The sequence below is a fragment of the Peromyscus californicus genome, unplaced genomic scaffold, assembly GCF_007827085.1.
Source record: "Peromyscus californicus insignis strain IS unplaced genomic scaffold, ASM782708v3 Scaffold_6__1_contigs__length_162567912, whole genome shotgun sequence".
Classification (NCBI taxonomy): domain Eukaryota; kingdom Metazoa; phylum Chordata; class Mammalia; order Rodentia; family Cricetidae; genus Peromyscus; species Peromyscus californicus.
In genome coordinates, this window is record NW_026294584.1 from 98,351,913 (window position 1) to 98,373,299 (window position 21,387).

The 21,387-nt window shown below is 54.2% G+C and overlaps 1 protein-coding gene and 1 long non-coding RNA gene across 10 annotated transcripts in view; one reads left to right on the forward strand and one right to left on the reverse strand.

Moving 5' to 3' along the window:
* Tet3 (tet methylcytosine dioxygenase 3) overlaps positions 1 to 19,846 on the reverse strand; it is a 101,806-nt gene extending 81,960 nt beyond the window's left edge. For 2 of the 8 annotated variants that reach the window (XM_052719191.1, XM_052719190.1), the window contains exons 1-2: positions 4,307 to 4,410; positions 3,986 to 4,042 (exon numbers count right to left, since the gene is read on the reverse strand). Coding sequence is in view for 3 of the 8 variants with exons in the window: in XM_052719186.1 (XP_052575146.1) it covers positions 3,986 to 4,042; positions 18,157 to 18,459 (360 nt within the window). In the remaining 5 variants the exon portion in view is untranslated. Of the gene's footprint in view, positions 1 to 3,191; positions 3,290 to 3,985; positions 4,043 to 4,306; positions 4,411 to 4,618; positions 4,638 to 5,407; positions 5,845 to 18,156; positions 18,865 to 19,693 lie in introns of those variants that run through there. The other 6 variants (XM_052719186.1, XM_052719187.1, XM_052719188.1 and 3 more) reach the window with 6 other exon arrangements.
* On the forward strand, positions 4,563 to 10,386 carry LOC128098275 (uncharacterized). 2 transcript variants are annotated; one of them, XR_008214193.1, is made up of 4 exons: positions 4,563 to 4,657; positions 5,438 to 5,508; positions 6,710 to 6,833; positions 8,852 to 10,386. It is a non-coding gene; the product is annotated as an uncharacterized LOC128098275 (long non-coding RNA). The 2 variants fall into 2 exon arrangements; XR_008214192.1 differs by lacking the exon at positions 4,563 to 4,657 and adding an exon at positions 4,797 to 4,926.
* Positions 19,847 to 21,387: the final 1,541 nt, after the last annotated feature.

The window sequence follows — 21,387 nt, forward strand, 5'->3', positions numbered from 1 at the left end:
TTAACCAGGCTGGCATGTTGATTTTTCATTCCAAGTCCCCTGAGGTTCAATAAGCCACAAAGAAAGCCTAGTACATCCAAGTGCACATGTGATGAGAAGCTTGGTGTGTACAAGTTCATATGCCCCAAACGCAGTAGAGATCAAAGGTATTAAATGCATGAAAACGCACTGGCAATATTGGCTTTCCCATCTATAACTGAAGGAATTTAGCCCACATCTCTTAGGTCTAAGGGTTTTGTAAGACTCGAACAGTAACTTCTCTCTTCTGATTCTGTACTTAGTACCGGGACACAGGAGTGCTCAGCAAATGTTGAGGAGACAAGGAATGGGAGATAAAAGTAGGCGGGGATGAGAACAGAGTCCTGGTTAGACTGCCAAGCTACAGGTTTTACTCCTGCAAGCCGCCCCTGTCCTGTTTGCACAGACTTCCTAGATTAGCCCAAGAGAAAGCCACCTCCTCCTCAGAAGCCTCTCAGATGCTGGGAACAGGGGGTCCTGCTGACTGCCAGATGTCTGGGTGTGGGAGGAAATGAGGCCAAAAGCCCAAGAGGTCAGGGATGGAAAAGAGGTCTTAAGAGGATTGGGAGACCCAAAAGCTGAGCCAAAACAAAGCCTCTGCCATACTCCCAGCTCCCGACCCCCCAGCCAGCCAAACCACTTGCCACAGCCTCCAGGGTATGGGAGGGAACTTGGCAAAACCACAAAGCCCATTTCTAGCAGAAACGTCCATCTGCAGCTAGAAGCAGATGAACACCCAAGCCCCTCCTCCTCACAAGCCCAGCAAGAGGCCAACAGAGCCATCACGGTGGTCTCAGAATGCAGCCCCAGGTCCCTGCACTGGGACAGACAGAAGGCTCCCATTCCACCTTACACCATGTTGCCACAGTCCCTCCTCTTCTCTGACATTCATTCAAAACTGACTGACGGGGGTTGCCAAAGGGGTAGAGCCGAGTCCTGTGATTAACTCCAGCTCCTACCAAGCATGGGGAAGCCCTTTCTCCATTCTCCAACGTAAACCTGGCATCCCCCTGGCTGGTTCCTTTCCTGCTCCAGCACGACAGGCCCACCTGTTTTCAACTTTATTGCTGCTTGTAAATGACTCCAGAGAAGGGGACTCCTCTACCTTCCAAAGAGCTGAAGGGCAGGTGAACAGGACAGACAGGAGTGACCAAGAGCATCCAGAGAGTCAAGCAGCAGATTCTCAACAGGGCATTTTTGGGGTAGTCAAAAGGAGAGACAGAAGGCAGAGATCCTGGGCTCAGCACCAAAATAGTTCCCAGACATCCTTAGCCAGTGCAGCGCTCCCATGAGGCAGAGCGTGGGAGCCCAAAAGCAGGGCCGCCTGGTGCTCCCGGCACTGGCCACTCTCTTCTATCCAGGCAGCTGCGGGGAGGAGGTAGCAACAGGGTATGATGCTATGGCAGATTCCCTGGGCCATCGCGGGCAAATGACATGAAGCATAATATACAGTAAACTGACGACTTGCATTCACCGAGCTCCGCTCTGTGACCGTGCCAGGCACTGTTCACCCACACATCAGGATATTCCTGGCGGCATCAGCATACAAGGAGACATGCATTACTTCTTCTGGCTGCTGGACACCATTCACCCTTGGGGCTTACCGGTCCTGTGGGAACTTGCACACATACACACACGCATACATACGCCCTTTATGCTGACCACAAGAGGAGCTCTTCTACCGTGAGCTGATAATAGACCGGGCAAAACTCTCTCACCCCGCAACAGGCCACCTGAGAAAACCCAATGTGGAAAAAAGGCAAAGCCAAAAGCAGGGGCTCAGACCTGAGTACCAGTGGCGCCAAGGCTGAGAGGAAGCCATGGTTCTCAGACAGGCAGCTCAGCATCAACAAGCACAGATACATGCTCGGAGCGGGAGGACTCAAAGTCCTGTGGACAGGGAAGGGCAAGACCTAGGGGACTTTCATAACGCTGGGGCTGGGGTACTAGGGTGGGGGGCCTCCAAAAGATCTTCAGACTAGATCCCGGGACAGCACAACAGGTGGTGGACATGGAGCACACTAGCAGAGTGTAAGGACGCAGGTCTGCCGAGGAGAGCCGTCACCACAGCAGCCAGGCAGGAGGGTGCTGGAGAGAGCAAGCAGACGAGGATGGAGGGACAGAAGGAGGGAGCTTCCCCCTCTCCCTGAGCCCATCTGTCTCCATCCTTTTGTCCTGCTTTCATGGGAGTTGGGGGACAGAAGAGTCTGCCTCAGAATCTTAACATCTCCAGTGCCCACACTTTTGAAATAGTGTACCCAGTGACTACAACTCCCCCAGTGAGCAGCGGGTGGCCAAAGGAAGCGGAGGTGGGAAACTGTGGGTTCTGGCTCCCCAGAAAAGACAGCAAGAGCAAAAGTCAGCCAATGAGAGCCCACAGCTCTCTCAGCAGCCCGTGCACAAACAGTATCACTAATGCTTCTGCTTGCCTGGGGGTCTCCCACGATCCCTTCCAGATGACTACCAACAACTCCCCAGCCTCACCAAGGCATGCCAGCTCCCTCCGAGCTGAGGTCACCTGGCTCTTCCTCCCTAAGAAACTGTTTCTGAAGCAAAACCATGTTCTTCTCTAAATACTTCCTTGGGAAGAGGCCAGGGACTAACCCTGGCCTTCAGATCCACCTTGTAAGCTAGCCCAGGAACCCCCAACCCACACAGGAAACAGCAGAGCCCCACCCTGCCAGTGTCACCACCCAGACAGGGAGGTGGCAGAGGGCCATTTCCAGCACCTGCTCAGAGCTTCCCACAGCTTTCCCAGGAAGTAGGAGGCAGCTTTGCAGGAAAAGACTAAGAGCATGCTGGGACACTCACAGCTCGTCCACCTGCTACCTAAGCAACCGGGCTCCGGGTTTCCTCCAAGCCAGGGAGAGCCCCGCTGGGCCTGGCCTGCCCACCTTTCCCCATACTCACTCCCAGTCTCTGCTCTCCAGAGACATCCACACTGTTTCTTCTGTCCCAGTCCCCCCCAACTCCCAGGCTAGAGGACACTGCTGAGTAATTCCAAACTTAAGGTGGGCCCCCAGCCCTGTAAACTGGGGCAAACTAGAAGGAAATCTACTGATCTGGTCCTTGCCAACCTAGAAGGATTAGTCATGGCTTCTCAGTGATCAGATTCTCCCTGGACTCTCCATTCCCCCCTATCAAATGCACCACCTTACCCTCTGAAAACCCACCTGGAATGGGTCAGAGCCCCTTTCTCTGCTTCCCCTACACCTGGGAACACTGCCTTCCCGGGCTCCCAGACACCAAATGGCACAGAACAACAGCAGACACCCGCTGGCTTCCTAGCCATGATGTTGCATCAGCCCCCACCCTACCCAAAATATCCTCACCCCCACCACCTCCTCTCCTCTCTCCAGCCATCTCCATGGCGACAGCAGCATGACTAATGACACCCTATCAGCTTCGGAGTCAGGAGTGCAATTCTCCCTCCCCCTTACTGTCTTTCACCCCCCCCCCATGCCCCGCGACGCACCCCGGGGATTTCTGCAGATTGGATGCAAACCAACAGTGCCAGGGCCATTCTCCAGAGATTCCCAGAGGCAGGGACAGAGAGTAGGTTGCATGTCTTTAACACACACACAGGCACGCACGCGCGCGCGCGCACACACACACACATACACACAGTTCAACAAACCAAAATCCAACTGCACCCAAACCATCCAGCTGAGAAAGCAAAAAGAATCCAAACAAAACCCACACAGGCCTGAGAATTCATTGGCCGCCCACACTCCCGCCGCCCCTCCCCCTCAGCTGCTGCTATACACACACACACACACACACACACACACACACACACACACACACACACACCGTGGGAGATTAAAGAATCACCAGAGGAGACCCTTTATTTATATCCAATCCAGTCCAACACTTCACCCCCACCGCGCGCGCGCCCACGCACACACGTAAACGTATACATACACACACACATACACACGCACACGCACGCAAGCACGCAGGGTACCTTGACAGTCGCCCCTTGTGCCCAAGGCCCCGTTCCTTCACCAGCCTTTATTTCCACCTGCAAAAGAAGCCAAAGACACTGGTGAGGCAGACTGGTGGCAGGCAAGCAGCAAAGCAGTCCTGCACAGGCCCCGGCGCACTGGAGAGGAAAGGGCCGGGGAAGAAAGGCTGGACGGGACCATCTTCCTGCTCCAGCTGCCTCCCGAGCCCTGCGCCTTCCAGTGTTTTGTTTTCCTGCTCGGTTCCCGGGTCTCTCAAGATCCAGGGGCCCCGCTCCCGGCCTGCACGCGGCCTCCCCTCCCCTCCAGGCCCTGTGCTCTACCTCGGCCGGCCTCCTCTACTGCATCGGCCGCCGCCGGGCCTCCCATTATCCCCGCCGAGGGAGCGCACCGAGGGAGGCACTGCAGAGGCGGCGGCCAGCTGCCGGCTGCTCCCGCCCCGCCAGGCTGGTGTGCGAGGGGGCGGCGCGCGCGCCAGCCAATCCCGCGCCCGGCCCTCCCCGCTAAGGACCTGCCCAGCAGCCAGGCGGGGGCCTTGGTAGAGGAAGCCATAGCCACAAGGGCTGCTTCCCGGGCAGGCTGGGGATCCCGGGGCACCCCCCCATCAGGCAACAAGCACAAGGCGTCCCCTGCACCTCCGGCGGCGGGTGCACCCGGAGTACCGCGGAACGCAGGTACCCCACACGGGCCACTCTCCAGCCGGCCAAGAGCTGGAGCTTCAGTCCTCCAAGGAGAATTCAGGGCAGCAGGAGCTACACACTCACTCACACACTCTCTCTCTCTCTCTCTCTCTCTCTCTCTCTCACACACACACACACACACACACACACACACACACACACACACACACACTCACACCCGCGCTCTGCAGACTGCAGAGGAGTGGAGTAACTTACCGAAGGTGACACCGCTGGAGCGCAGCGGAGCTCAAACTCCCTGCCAGGTCTGTCCTCCCTGAAGACCATACCCCTTCGCCATTCTTTGCTCTCCTGCCCTGCCCTCTTGTACCCTACTCGGGAAAATGGGCTGTAGCCCATACTTCCTGCGCTCCCCCAAGTCAGCTGTGCCCTCCCTGGCACCCACCTCACTACCCTAAGATCACTCCCGACCGACCGGCGCTGGTCGTCATGTGGCAGTCTCTCCTGGAGAGGCTCTACCAGGTGCCCCTTCCAAAGACCCCCTGGGCTCCCAGAACTCAAGAGTTCCAGTACAGTCCCCTAACTCCAAACATACCAAGGGTGCAAAGGCCGGGAGACCGAAGGGGTGAGGGGGATGGCAAAGTCCTAGCAATTCACATTCCTGTATTAAATTCCCAGGCACCTCTTCCGTCTATTCCATCCCTGAGAGGGAACATAACATCCAGGCTGCTACCTCACATACACTTTAGTACCCACATATCCCGTTCCTAGCCGGTGGTAACTTACCTCTCTAAGCCTCTCTTTTCTCATCTGTAGAATGGAGCCAGCAGCCATTTCACACAGCTGTGAGGCCCTGAGAAGGCACCCAGCCAGCTGCCCGGCACAAGGTAGGTACTGCTGCCTTGCAGCCCTCTACATTTCTGCCGGAGCTCAGGGTGCTTTCTCATTCTCACAGATGAATAAGCTGAGGCCTGAGAGAAGTGACTCACAGATGAGCGCCCCTGCTCTAGTGACTCGCTCTATTACCCACTCCACCACAGATGCATAATTGTGCCCCACCCCAGGGCCCCCGGGGGGTACTCAGAACCAGAAAAGCCGCCTTAGGAGAAGGGCAAGCCTGCCTCTCATGAGGCGGCTTCAGGGCTCACACTTGCCTCCTCTTTGGGACAAAGGGCAACCTTACTAGGTCCCTCCCAGAGCAGGAAGGCAGGCAGATGCCAAGACAGAGTGAGGGACAGCGGCAGGGGTTTTTTGTTTCGTTTTTTTTTTTTTTGGGGGGGGTTGATTTTTTTTGTTTGTTTGTTTTTGTGTTTTTGGTTTTTGAGACAGTCCCTCTGTGTAACAGCCCTGGCTGTCCTGGAACTTGCTCTGTAGTCCTGGCTGGCCTCTCATTGCCTGGTTCAAATCCACCTGCCTCTGCCTCCCAAGTACTGGGATTAAAGGTGTGCCCCACCACCGCCGGCCGGGCTGTGTTTCTGTCTTTTGACTCACATCACTGACCAGCCTAAGTGAATCCTTCTTTCTCTTGGTTCCGTAAAGCCCCGTGTTACAGACCCATGTACCCGACAGAGACAAACACAGCTCGGACAGTATCCATTAATACTATGGCTGCCACAGTGTACCAGGCCCCTGCTACGCAGCAGGTCCTGTGCCAACCACGCTGTAGTATCTCATTTTACCTACTCTACACATTTTTTTTGGGGGGGGGGAAGAGTCTTAGAGATGCTGAACAATTTGTCCTTCAAAATTAGTGGGCTGGAATTCAAACCCAGCCCCTTCCCACCCTCTTTACCCCCCTTTCTCTGCCAAGCCCAGGGAGATATGAAGACAACTGGGTCACTTAAAGTGACCACTTCCTGTCAAACAGATCTGAGAATACTAATGTTTTCACTCTTCCCATTGCTGCTTCCTGACCCCTCCCCCGCATGCTAATGTACTGCATGGCTGAATCCAAACAGTGCTTCCCCTCTGCCAGGTCCTCAGTCACCAAGCCTTTCCCAGTATTAGCCAGGCTCCTCCCTGTCCTCAAGAACAACATACTGCCTCTTCTGGAGCGCCAGTCACATCCAAGCAGTTATTTATTTACAGTCCTTCCCCCACGTGGGTGGGGCCCTGTCTTCCCTGCTTTCCTGGGCTCTACACAGAACTGGAATGTGCTGAGCTGCGGTCTACCTCCGGAGTGTGGAGTAGCAGAGGGCTGGACACTGAGATGGTGAGTCCCCTCTCCTGGTCAGGCTTCTACATGAAGTCTCCAAAGGCAGGGGTGGAGGGGTGGGGCGGGGGTAGCATCCACTCTCCTGGAAAGGCAGGACCTACCACTGTGGACTATGGACCAGCATGCCTCTTTCTTATAGCTTATGGGAACTCTGAGTTCACCCCATCTCCCTCTGCTAACTCTGTGCTCCCCCAACTTCGGGTACCCGCCCTGCCCTGCAGCAGCCCTTGGCTAAACCAAGGGAGCCCGTGGCCCCCAAGGCAGCCTGCTTGTTCCCGTTCTCATCCCACTCCAGCCCACCTCGACAGTGATGCCAGTCAGAGACACATGCCAGGGCCACTGAGCCAGGACAGCTCCTTCCCTACCTGACATCTTTCTCCTCTCTATATGCCCCTCTTGCTGCATGTGAGCCTCCCTGGGACCAACTGCGAGGTACTTGGGATTCCTCTGCATAAGGACAAAGATCCCTCCCTAATTTCCATCTGGATCTCCCAGTCTCCACCATACTGGCTGCAGGAGTGGGGGCCACAGAGGTGGTCAATGGGGAACTTGCTGGAAGCACACTGAAAAACCTCAAGAACATGGCCATCCATAGACCAGACTCCACACAGATGAACAGGAACTCAGACACACCCAGACACACTGGGGAGGGAGACTGCAAAGGAACCAAGCCCCAAGCCTGTGCAGCCCCACAAATGGGGACACAATTTCCATACCCACTCTACAGACAGACAATAGAGTCCTAGACACCCTGCCCCAGACCACACAGCCGGACATGACCCAGCAGCACCCCTGCTAGCCTTTCTTTCCCTCACAGTGGTATACTCAAGGGCCACTGTGGCTAGTCCTCCAATGCTCAAGTCCATCTACCTCTTCCAGAGGGGACAGGGAACCGGAGACAGGTCTCTTCTCTCCCTCGCCTTGTCCTGAACAAGACTTGTCTGCACAGGGTTTTTCCTTCCTTGCTCAGTTGAAGCCCACTTCCTCCAGGAAGCCTTCTCTGGTTACCTCCGCTTGTTGCTAGTCCATAACACTTCTAACATTTCTCTTAACACCTGAGGTTTGTCTCTGTGTATGTGTCCTGCCTCCCCAACCAGAATGCCTGCAGCCCTGACTTTCCAAGGTACCCAACACTGAAGGCACTGGGAATTGACGGTGGAGAAACCTGTGACCTCCTCCTCTCTCCATCACACAAAGGATCCTGCCAAAAACCTAACACCCCCTCCGCCCTTGCAGCCTATGTTTCCTGGTGTCCACGCATCAATTTCCACCCAAGTAATTGCAGCCCATCACACATACATCATCCTCTATATTTGAAACTCTTCGAGGTTGTCATGGGAACTGCCTTCGCCTTCATTCACTGATCAGACCTCACAATTAGCTTTGGCAGCGGAAGTCTGTCAATGGCAGTCACCAGGAGGAGGAAGCAGAGGAGGAGCAAAGCAAAAAAGATGCTCCTCCTTGGAGGTACGGCAGAATGAGATGCAAGAAAGGTACCACTGGTGTCCTGATGGACAAAGAGGCAGCCCCAACACCCACCCCTCACTTCCACTCTGACCAATACGGTGCACACACTGAGCCCCTGGCAGGTAGTGCCACTCTGCCTGTACTCCACACCTCCTGTCAGTGGGTCTTACCCCTCCTAATGCTACAACCCTTTTATACAGGTCTTCATGTTGTGGTGACCAAACCCCCCAATCATAAAATTATCTCATTGCTACTTCATAAATATAATTTTGCTACTGTTATGAATCATAAGGTAAATATCTGATATGCAACCCCCAAGGGGGTTACGACCCACAGGTTGAGAACCGCTGTCCTAGATGCTTAGGAGAAGGTGTTGTACTGTTAGGGTCAAATTCAACTGTCTTTTGGACCACCAAATGTTCCAGGACCCACTCAAATAACAGGGGACTATTTGACGCTACGGAAACAAGGTGCAGAGTACCTCAGAACCCCAGGGTGGCCTGGAGGAAGACTTCCAAGAGGAACTAACGCATTTAACCTCCCTCAAGGGTCTGCGAGCACCCTCAAGTATGCCAGCAGCCTGCCTGAACCTTTCTACACCTCTGCCATCAGCCCCAAGCGGTCCAGGCACAGCAGAGTCGGAGCCCTCCTCAATCCTTCACAAGCCTCTACATCCCAACTCTCAAGGCCTGTTCCTTCCCTTCCCAGTTGGTCTGCAAGAAGCCCAAGAGTGACTGAGGCTAGACTCTGTCCTCAAGGCACTCCTCCCTTCCAGCTTCCTAACAGCATTCTGGTAAGAAAATGTTGCCTTGGGAGAGGTTTGCTGGATAGGGCTAGCTACAGGTTAAAGCGTACGACCTTGATTCTGGAAACTGAGGCGGCACCAGAGAGGCGCTGTACTTCTCCAGGGAGAGGGACATTGCAGGTCCTGGGACCCAGGAAGTACTCCAGATGGTATGTGTCTTCCTTGTTCTAGTGCCAGCTCTTTTCACCCCCTCCCTGCATCACCTCACCCCACCCCACCCAGGCCTCAAGCAAGAGCCGCCACCGCTGTCTTCTAGAGTGCCAGAATCATTCCTGGCATCTTTGGGGGGGAACTGATTTACCTCTGTAAGGAGCAGATCAATAAAAGCATAAAGACAGGCAAGACCAGCCCAACCGTCTCCCTGACATAATCAGAAGTGGAACTATAGTCCATTACCTGGCCACTTGTTTTGACCCAGCTTCTTCGTGTCCCCTCCTGAGACTTCCCCTGACAAGAGGAGCAGTGGGGTATAGACACCCACAGTCTCACCAATGCCTTTAAGATTGCCAGTGACATTCCCATCCTATATTCTGAGACCCTGGAGTCGCTGTGCCAGCAGCAGCGGGAGGCATGTAACCTGTCCACTAACTCCCCGGGCATAGCAATGCTGGAACCCCAAGTCAGTTCAGCAGTTCAAACAGAACCATCTGAAAACCCGGCCCACCTCTTGTGTTACTTGAAGCAATCAAGCAACCCCCAGACCTGAGTTCACCTGGAAGGCAACTGATGATCCCACACGGAGCTGATTTCCCAGCCGCCCATGCCCCACCCCTGCCTCAGTAATTAGGAGAAACTCAGGCTGTCAACTTCTTATGCAAGTAGACAAGGCCACCAAAGTGTACACAGTCCAGGAGTGACGGCAGTCTTCGCTCCACACAGATCACAAGGCAGAGGCCTGTAGCAACCCTAACAGACTCTTCCAGAACAGCCAGCTGGAACACGGGGTACACAAAGGTAAGGGGGTCTCCTCCTCTAACATCCTCTCTTCCTGAGCACTCGTCTTTCTCCACAGGCAAAGAAGGGACGGAGTCTAGACACTTGAGTCCCACTGGAGTTAGCCCATCTACCACCACACTGCCTTCTCCACGAGACAGCCGAAGGCAGAGGGCTGACTCTGGGCCGGGCTTGTGAACAAGTATGTGCAGGACCAGAAGTTAACATGAACAAGGTTCACAGAGGCTTTGATCAGGACTACGGGGGGAGGGTCCCTGTGGGGAACCACACCTTACTCCCCCTGTGTTCCAAAGAAATCCATGGCCATGCCTTTAAGAATGAGTTCTAAGCCGGGCGGTGGTGGCACATGCCTTTAATCCCAGCACTCGGGAGGCAGAGGCAGGCAGATCTTTGTGAGTTCAAGGCCAGCCTGGGCTACCAAGTGAGTTCCAGGAAAGGCGCAAAGCTACACAGAGAAACCCTGTCTCGAAAAACCAGGAAAAAAAAAGAATGAGTTCTGTAGTAGGTTAGAATCCAGGAGAGCATTGTTCTCTTCCCTACCATGGCTATGAGCCATGATCCCCAACCTGAAAGAGGCTATGGTAAGGACGGATCTGGGGACCACATAGGGACACCCTATGTCCAGCTCATAGCTCTGCCCAATAGATCTTCTATAGCAGTAACTTTTAGAGCCAGGGTATTAGTATATAGCTGAGACTGGCCTGGAACTCATCAAGTAAGAGGCTGGACTACATAAAGAGTTAAGCCAGACTCTAACTGAATGCTTTCTGCCTTTTTCTCCCAAGTGCTGGGATTACAGATATGAGCCCCCACTTCCAGCGAAGAGCATTCTTTATCTGCACCGTTCAAGAACCATTAGCCATGTGCAGCTCATTAGAAGGTAGCTATTGTGCCCATTACTGTATTTAATTTTAATTTAAATAGCAGTCCATAGCTTATGGGTCTCACATTGGATGGCTCAGGTAAGTAATGCTTTTAAAATCTAGGGTGGCCATGAACATTCTTTTTTTTTTTTTTTTTTTTTTTTTTGGTTTTTCGAGACAGGGTTTCTCTGTGTAGCTTTGCGCCTTTCCTGGGACTCACTTGGTAGTCCAGGCTGGCCTCGAACTCACAGAGATCCGCCTGGCTCTGCCTCCCGAGTGCTGGGATTAAAGGCGTGCGCCACCACCGCCCGGCATGAACATTCTTGAGAATGTACTAAAAACCATATACCATCTCCCCAAAGATGCACTGTCACACTTTCATGAGACATTCAGCTGAACCTTTCAGAAAGCTCACAAACCTGACCTCAACCCAGACCTGAGACTAACTCCAGTTACAGGATAAAGTCTAGGGCTTGGGGTGTAGTTCGGTCATAAAGCACTTACTTGCCTAAAGTATTTGAGGTCTAATCCCCAGCATGACCAAAAAAAAAAAAAAAAAAAAAGGCTGTGGAGTGGTTCCATTTAGTAAAGTGCTTGCTGCACAAATGTAAGGACCTGAGTTGTGATCCCCAGCACCCATGGAAAAGCCCAGCATAGTGTGTGCTGTAATTCCAGCACCCGAAAGGTGGACAGAAGGATCCCTGAGGCTGAATCTGCAAACTCAGTGGAAGACTGTCTCAAAACAACAAGGGTTAGGCTGGAAAGATGGCTCAATGGTTAAGAGCACTGGCTGTCCTTGCAAAAGACACAGGTTCAATTCCTAGCACTCACATGGCGGCTAACAACTATCTGTAACTCTAGTTCCAGGGGACCTGACTGCCTCTTATGGCCTCTACACATGATGTACATGAATATATGCAAGCAAAATTCCCATATACATAAAGATCTGTGTGTGTGTGTGTGTGTGTGTGTGCATTTTTTTTTTAAACAAGATGGACAGGTCATGGTGGCAAGAGACAAAAGGGTCTCTGCATTCAAGGCCAACCTGATCTACATAATGAATTCCAGGCCAACCATGACTATACGCAGTGACTGTCTCTAAAATAGAGGGTAGACAGCAATTGAGGAAGACACTCAATATTGATCACTGGCCTCCACACACGTGCATGCACACACACAGACACACAAAGATATACGTACACACAAATTAAGTATAAAATGTGACCAAAAATGTTATGGCCCAGGTTAGATATTTCTTCTGCAATAAAGCTGTCTAAGGAATATGAAGATACACCTGCTGTTACACTTCCCACAGACCAGAGGGATCTCTCACTCCAAAGGATGCCTTCATAATGTATCACCAGTCTGCAGAGTCCAGCCTCTATCCAGAACCATGCAGGCACAGGAAACAGGGCAGCCCTCAGGCTAGCTCACCAGTGTAGGGGAAACTGTAAACACATTTTTTTTCCTAACACTGCTTCAGTCCAGCCTGCTTAGAACCTACTAACAGAAGGTCTGCAGCCTCCTCCACAGGAAGGAATTGACTCCTCTTCCACACTCATTTGTAAACTGACTGGCCCTGCTTCCTCTGATTGTCCTATACGTAATCACCCTGACATATCTCAAGATAGGCTGACAAAATCCTATACAGAGTTTCAGGTCTCTCTATCTGATCAGGAAATCAAGGTTCCTCACATGTGCAGCTCTTTTTAAGAGAAGGTCCCAGGAGGACCGGAGAGACGGCCCATGGTTAGCATTTGTTCTTGCAGAGGACCCAGGTTCAATTCCTGGTGCTCATGTGGTTTTAAAACCATCCATGACTCCAGTTCTACAGGGATCCAACACCCTCTTCTAACTCTTAAGGACACCAGGCACGCACATGATGCACAAACAGAGCACTCATACCCATAAAATAAACCAAAAAAAAAGTCAAACAAATCTAGACTTTTCTACTTTTCTTCAGTCCCGTGGAATTTGGCAGAGACTTGCTGCTCAGGCTGTCCCACTCTCCTCAGCCCCCTTCCCACCATCTTTCAACATAGTCACTTCCTCACCTCCAATTCCCAGTCACTATCCGCTGCTCAACTGCAGAGCCTTCCACCAGACCCAAGACTCCACAGCTGTATCTCTCCCTCCGCTAGCCGACACCGCCACTTGTGACCTGTGGGCCTACAACCTCCCCGGTCAGGCTTCCCAGCAGCAAACATCGCCTGAGCGCTTTCCTGGCTGTCTTCAGATCACACCCTTAGACAATACTACTCAAAACTCACTAGCCTGAGGGACTCCAGAGGAATGAACACGGAGTCGGGCCTGGGTTGGGTTCTCCTTCCCCCCTTGACAACCAGAATTCTGGGCCTGGTTGTGAGGTATTTTGACCCCCTTCCCACTGCCCCACCCCTTCTCCTGTTCACACAAACATTGGAGAGTCACTCTCAAATTCTAATGGTTAGAAAAAAATTTAAAATAAAAATTCTAATGGTTATATAAACCACCTGGGTAAGGTCTGGGAAAAGGCTAGAGATTCTACACTCCTGACAGGACACTGATGGTCCACAGCATAGCAAGACGGGAGACTAAACTACTTCATGACCTGCAACTCAGGTGGGAGCCACGCCTCTCTGGTCTGCAGCAGAGGGTCTCTACCTTGACATCAGATTCACTTCAAGAGCCTCAGTCAAGTCTGTTCTAGGCCAATTAAGTCAAGGTTTCTGGCTGGCAGTACCCATGCACTAGGAGTTTTACATTTTCCCCAAGTGATCCCAGCGCAGTACCCCTGATCTACAGTGTTTGACGGGCAGGGCAGGAAGCTCAGGATCTGTCCACGAGACTTCTGGAGAGTCTGCCATCTCGCTGAAATCCAGATCTTAGTGAGTTCTGGCGCTCCCTAAGGACAGTCTACTGCTAGTCTTCCTATGTCTCACCACCCTTTCAACAATCTGTTGTAGATCAAAAATTAACAACTAATGTTTATGATTTCCAATATCTCAAAAACTGGACTTCTTGCCAGCCCTAATCTACTACACTTTATCACCATAATTCTGTAAAGAGTGCTTCCTTGGAGCATTCGGGAAGATATTCAGTCGGCGTAAGTGCCCGGTGATGTCTGGCTCTCCTTTCCTCAGTTATGCTCCCTAAGTTGAAGGTCTACTTCACTTCCTTCTCCCTGCTGGAGCATACAGAGAATCTGCTGTCATAAGCATTTCCCAGGCATAGTATCTTCTGGCCACTGGGCTTCCTGATGTGCCTGGGAAGGCTCACACCACTCCCAAACTTTCCATGTCACAAGGCCCAGCGGGCACAACCTTGACCATCTCTGTACACTTGATGGTAAGTGTGGCACCACACAGATGGCTCCTGTTAGGCTTGGCCCCCTTCACTACCCTTGTCATAGTTCCTTTCAAACAAAAAACAAAACAAAACAAAATCTCTTCCCTACAGCTGACTGTCCTTATGGAGTCTGTAGCTATGGGGTTTAAAAACAGCATCTCAGAGACGGTTATCCAGTCATCTCATCCAGCCTCTTCTCGGGCCTCAACCAGGTGGGCTTCTTTTTAAAGAAATCTCGTCCCCTCTACTTTCACCTGCCTTTCCCTTTGCCGAACACCCTCCTGAGGAGTTGAACTACCAGCTAGCTCAGGAAGAACCCAGCAGGTTTCTGATATTGTTCCAAGAGCTCCTGGCCCCCAAGAGCCGCAAGGTACCTCGTCAGAAGGCTGAAGGGGACGCACTTGGCTGGTGGCTAGCAAGCACTGTCTAACCATGTACCATTTCTCCGCTGCTCAGCCACACTCTGCTGCTTCCAACCCGATGCATCCGTTTCTCTGTACAGATTTGCTTCCTCTACTTACTCGGGCTGGTACTTCCCTTGCCCATGCCCAGGACCACAGTGCCGTCTTGTTCCTGGTGCGCAGACACTCCCCTTCCTACACCTGGCTCCAGAGTCCAGGGGATGTCTCAAGATGAACACTGAATCTGCATTTACAGTCTTACAACTCAGACTAATGCAGTTGTTTATATGCTGGAGTTTAATGCTGCCACTGTGTGCTGGTTACCTACTGTGTGCCAGACACACGCATATTTTATCTTACATCTCATCCTTGTAACAGCCTGAGAAGGATTACCCTTATCTCACAACTGAGAAAACCCACGCTAGAGGGACTTCCTATGTGGCCCTAGCACGCTTCACACTCAAACTCTACTTTAAGAAGCCTTCTTTTTTTCAAGTGAAAAGAACGCAAATCAAACTGACACCAGCCGAAGCTCCAGATCTTTCTGAACTAGGAATGAAGGCCACAGTAGAGGTACAAACTCCTTCAGATGTGTTATACCTACTGCCAGCCCAGGAGCAACCACCTGCTCCTGGGAAGCCATCTTTATTTAACCTTCAGATTTGAACTACTGAGTCCAGGAACTCAGGCGTACCTTTCCCAAAGCCCTCTGGGAAAAAGGAAGCCAAACAGAGGAGCAAAAGGCAAAACACGAGATAAGTCTTCCCCTCCCATGCCCCCCACCCTTACAGGATGGTGCCAAGCAGCTGTCAGCGGACAGTGTGAAAGAAACTCCAAAGGCAGCTGCAAGAGTGGAGTCAGGATGGAGTTAAGGAAGGATGCCAAGAGGACTAGAAACTCAGAGGCAGAGATGAAAGCAGATGGTAAGACTTCTGAGACTCCGGGGATGGGGTAGCCCACCACACCTCAAGAGTCAGGCAACAAACAAACAAACAAACAAAACAACCTCCCCAGTCCTGGGACACTCTCCTTTAAAGCACTAAGAAGATCTAATGATTAAGGTCACTTCAGTCCCCTGGGGCTGTTAAACACTTTGCTCAAGCAGAGTCTCTCAGGCGCATCTCAGCCTGTGAACATGCCAGAGACAAGTCCATTAGAAGGGGTGTTGTCTAGAGAGCAGTTCCCGGGTTTTCAAGCCTTTCTGAGCAGGTCGTTTTTGTAAAGGAGAGCCACCAGTTACCAAGACAAAAATAACAACAACAAACCTCTTTCTTCAAAGTTTAAATATCAAAGAAGGGACCCACCTTTGGAGCACTGCTCTTGAAAAAAAAAAGTTAGGATCATCAAGCTGGTGGGTAAAGCTGTCAGCTGCAAGGCATGAGGACCTGACTTTGTTTTTCGGGACCTACACACAAGAAAACTGACTCCCAAGCTGTCCTGACCTCCTCATATGCACCACGGCGCAGAAACACATGCAAACAAACAAAATAACTAGCTTTAAAAAAAAAAAAAACTGTCTCCACATTACACTATTTCTCTAGACACTGGAGCCAACCCTGGTCTACAGACCCATATGTAGACCCTTGTCCTCGGGTATCACAATGTCCAGCTACATTTTTACCTGACCCTAGGGGCCTAGGGTAGCCGCCAACCATGGCAAGGTCTGTCGGGTGCACAGACTTCTCAGGGCTGTCCCTAAGCCTCTGCCACCCCAGGTCCACGGGATCTTTACTATGACCACCCAGCAGCCTGGCCAGCAGCTTACAGAAGAAGATGACAGGCCCTGGCCTCATTCCCGGCTCCTTTCATTCAGGTTATGTCCCACTGTTGCCAAAACCGGCACTTAACGCCACCCACAAGGGCCACCAAGAATATCTAGCCCACAGGGCTCAGCATCTTTACCCTGGAGTCTATCAGAGGGGTGGAGAGAGAGACTGGGATAGAAAAAGGAAGAGCCCCGTTAGGAAGAAGGGAATGATGGGATCTGGCCATGCAGCATAGTTCTCACAACCAAACACCAGGTTATACCTATCTCAGCCTCTAAGAAATGACCTGGAGGGCACAGGGTGAGCAGCATGGTAACTGTGTCCAACACTAGCAGCATAGATGGGCTGGGCACCATTGCCCCAAGGCTGGGGAAGGGGGAGCTGCAGACCTGATTCAGACGTCTGCTTTAACTGGTCAAGGTAAATAGGGAACAGACTGTCGTCCCCAAGTCATGACTTATGGTGTGCAGCAAGTGGACAGAGGGAGTTAAGGGACAGAAGCACCCTAGCAGAATCCACTTCCTGCCCCTAGCACTGAGATCTGTCTTCCTAGCCAAAGCCCCACCGGCTTGAGGCCCGGCTCTCATTCAGCAGTCAGGGAAATCCCAAGTGCGGGCGGGCGGCATACCCAGAGCAGCCACAGGTGACCTTCTGCTCGGAGCACAGCAGCTTCTGGCCCAGCTGAGGGGGCTTTGAAGACCATCAAGGAGAACTCCATTTCCCCCACAAGAAGAGAGGCCCAGAGGGGCAGAATAGTCTAGGTTCTTGGACAAATTAGTGGCAGGGCCAGGAGCCCTACCGACTGCATAGGCCTCTGTCTCTGTCCAGCGCCAGTTCCGCTGCCTGGAGCGGCTGCAGCCGCTACACGCTCCGCCTAAAATCTGTTCTACTGGCTGGTCCCTACTTTCACCAGCTCTCTACTGTCACAGCGGCCACCAACCTCGTGTGGGGTGTCCATCACCACAGTAGAAAGGAAAGAAGCCCGACACAGGGTCCCTGCCTCTCCACTTCTCCCCCGACACCCACTCTGGCTATTCTCATCCCAAGTCTTCCTCCGTCTTCTACCCGGAACACAGGGAGCCCTTGACAGTATCTCAAAAGCTTGTCATTCATTCATACATTGGTATCCAGTGCCTACTACCCACCAAAATACTACTATGCCAAAAACTGTTCCGCCCCAGAAAGCATCCCATGCCATCAAGAACCCCAGTCATGTGCCTCATTAAATTCCCTGTTTGAAGAAAAACAAGAACCCAACCGAGGAAAGGTTTAGAGGAGAAATACCCCACCCCATCAGGACAGCGCAAAACACCAACCTGTCACCCGGAGCTTTCCTCTAACCTCATCCGCCTCCACTGCCCCACGGTCACCGCGGCTGCCCACATCACCCATACACACATACATACGGTCACCTCAAAATCCACCCGAGGCTTCCAGCGGGAAGAGAAACTTCTAAAGCTCAAGCCAGACATCTCTCTCTGTCCTGCATCAGTTATAAACATCCAGGATGCGGATGTTTCCTGGACGCTCTGCAAAGGACCGAGTTGCTCTCATACAAACCATCAGCCTGGAAAAGGAACCCCCTGGGCTTCCAGCAGCAGGCTGTGTGCTCCAAAGGAGACCAAGCGACCAGAAACAGAAGGACAGGTGTAACCGGACGCGAGTCTTTTTAACCAGACCCTCACGATGACAACGCCCTCGCACAAGGGACAGGGAGCCTAGCAGAGGCCCGCTTACCTCCTTAAGCAGCCCCACTTTTTTCTTCAGCACCTCACACTTCCGAAGTTTGCAGATCTGGTGCGTGCGACGATTAGTGCAGCTGGTACAAGACCCACAGTTTTCCAGCCGCCGGCAGGGCTCACAGGTCCCACACCTTTTTCTTTTCTTTCGCCCATCTCCACCCCCTCGCAGGTGGCTCTCACTCCCAGCCATAGGAAGCCCTGGCCCCTGGAAGCCCCCTACCATCACCTGGCCCTGCGGGAAATCGTAAAGGCCTGGCAGGTCCGGCTGGACCGCCAAGGGCACCTGAAACTGGCTCATGATGCTGCCGTTGCCAGGGAAGGCAGCATAGGAGCCGGGTTCAACTACTGTCCACCAACAGGTCCTTCTCTCCTAAACGCGTCTACACGGGTGAAGGCAATCAGTTTCCGCCTCTGGGATGGGTGCCTCTTCTTAAACCCTCTTCACCTCCTCTGCAGCCGGCTGCCAGGGCTCCTTCCAGGACCAGTCTCCCACCTGCAGGGCCCCAGGATCAGGGGCAAGACAGTAGCGGCAGCAGCCCCCAGGAAAGGTTTCATCTTGGCTGGGTGGGTTCTTCACCCTCACCCACCCGGGGCTCAGGCATGAGGTGAGCCAGTGGGTGTGTGGTGGGGCAGATTAGGGTGAGGAGTTTCCTCCTGACACTTCTCCCTCCCTGGGTCAGGATGATGGAGAAGGCTACGCTGCCTGGGGTGGAAAAGACACAGAAAGGGGAAGCACATCACTCAGGGCTCGGGGACAACTTTCACGTGTTATCTCTTCCTGCTTCAGGGAAGAGAGAAAATGGGGGAAGCCGGGGTCTGGGTCAAACGAAGTCATTAGAGCCTCAGATGGAGGTACAGAGGACTCGTGTGTGTGGGGGGGACTTGGAGGGAGGAGACATTGAAGAGGATGAGGGGTGCTCAAGGTGGGGTTTCTGATAAAGTTGCTCTGTGCACCCCTACACTCACACACCTTCCACTGGCTTATGAGTTTCATTAAAATCCAAGCGAAGCCCCTCACTGGGGGCCACAGGACTGTCCCCGGGGTTAACAGAGCTTGCAAAATAAAGTTTGCGGAGGCTTGCTCATTGGTGTGGATGGCACCCCAGGCACTGAGGCGGCCAGGAGGTGGGGGGTGGGGGGCGCCCGTGGGGAGTCCCGAGTCGTCCACCTCGCTGCGCCCCAGGAGCCGGAGCCCGGAGGGCCACAGAGGAGAGTGACCCGCGCCACCGAGGGGCGCGGGGAGGGGGCGCGCTGGGGCGCAGGCCAGGCTGCGCGCGCCGCCGCCGCCGCCGCCGCCGCCGCCGCTCCGGCTCCTTTGTTCTGGGGCCTCGGCCGCTCCACTCCCGCTGCACCGCAGCCCCCGCCCCGCCACCCCCACCCGGCAGCGCCGCACGGCCACCCGGAGCTCCCTGCCGGCTCCCTGGCTACCCTGCTGCGCCCACCCCGGCCTCGCCACGGTCCCCGCGCCGCCCCTCCCCCCACGCGCTGCCCCTCCCCCACCGCGGAGCCGGAAAGCCACCGGCTGCACCGACCTGCCCGCCGCCTCCGGGGCGGAGCGCACAAAGGGGCAAAGTTTCCCAGCCTGCCGCTGCCACCGCCGCCACCGCCGCCACCGCCACGGCCCAAGGTGTGCGCCTCCGGGAGCGGAGCGCCTAGCCCGGCCAAGCACGCTGCGCGCACCGAGTCCCCCCACCCCGCCCCAGCCCCGGCCGAGCAGGGGACGGCTCAGGAGGAAGGAAGAGGCAGCGGCAGCGGCCGCGGCGGCGGCAGCAGCAGCAGCAGCAATGAAGGCGGCCGCGGGACTCCCCGCCCCCCGCGCGCCGCGGCACGTGCTCGCCCGGGGACTCCCCCGCCCGGGAGGGCGCGCACGTGCGGTCCCGCCGAGGCTGGCCGCTAGGCCCGGGACCGCGCAAGAGCGGAGTTCCCGGGTAGGGAGCGATGCGCGCGCGGGCCGGCCGGGCTTTGCACCTGCAGCGCCTCCTTGGACCTCGCGGAGGGGCCCCTCCGGAGACGCGGCTGTCCCCGCGGGCTGGCCCGTCCCTGCCCTCCGGCGGGGCCCGAAGACCGAGCTGTCGAGGCGGGGCGGGGCGGGGCGCGGACCTCCCCAGCTAGGCCCTTGGCCCAGCTGCCTGGGTGTCCCCACTTCCTGCCACTCCCTGCGTGCTCGGGACAGCCCCACGCTCGCTGGCAGCCCCGAGCCCGACCGACCCCCGGGGTTCTCCTTCTCGGCTGCTGCTCAGTCAAGCCGAGGCAGGACAATAGGGGGACATCGCGTTTGTGTACCGAGTCAGCCTGGCCGGCAAGAAGGGGGTGCCCGGAGGCAGAGACCGAGTGCCCGCTGCATGGCATCCGCGTGAGGTTCACAACCGAGCGACCTAACCCCGAACGACCCCAGGGCCCTGCCGTCACCAGCCTCCCTGGCGCGGCGCTCAGGCTCTTTAGCATCTAAAACAAAGACTAATTCGAGACCCCCAGCCTGCCCTGCTTCCCAGAGTAGAGGGACGCGGCACATAGGGGAGAGGAACCCAGACTCCGGATGGGCCCAAGTCGCTACTGAGGCCTAAAGCTCGCAGGCACTTTAAAAAAGTCACCCTGGGCTGTCTTCCAGGCAGGGGGTAAGGGACAAGACACAAGAGTATTTCCAACTTGCCAAACTGTCCATTTCTCATGCTGTTTCCTTACCACCCCTCACCTGTTGTTACTGGCCAAGTTGAAATTCCAGGTTAGATTAATTCGGCTCCACCCATCTGGTCTGAGTGCCAGGCTAGAGTGCTCACAGTTGCCTTCCACCTACCGGGGTTGCTGTGGAGAAGGTCTGTACCCTGTCTACGCACGGGCAAGTCCTGGCAGAAACAGCCATGGGGTGGACTAGCCTGACCAGTTTGGGCGGTGCTCACCCAGCCAGGTACCTGGCAGGCGTCCTCATCAGCGAAGCTAACAGCTCAGCCAGAACTGGAAAAAGAGCATTCGGTCGACTGTGTGTGTGTGTGTGTGTGTGTGTGTGTGTGTGTGTGTTGGGGGTGGGGGTGGTAACTGATCTCAAACAGCGCCCGCTGTCCAGAAAGCCCTAGGCAGTTAGTTGAAACCGCCAGAGTTGTCTGGGACTTCCCTCTGGCACGCTGGATATTTGACAACTTGTTCCACAGGCCAGCTTGTCAGCTGGGTGGGTGGTGAACATGGCTGCAACACCTACTTCCTACTGTGGCCTTCGGAAGGACCCAAGAGT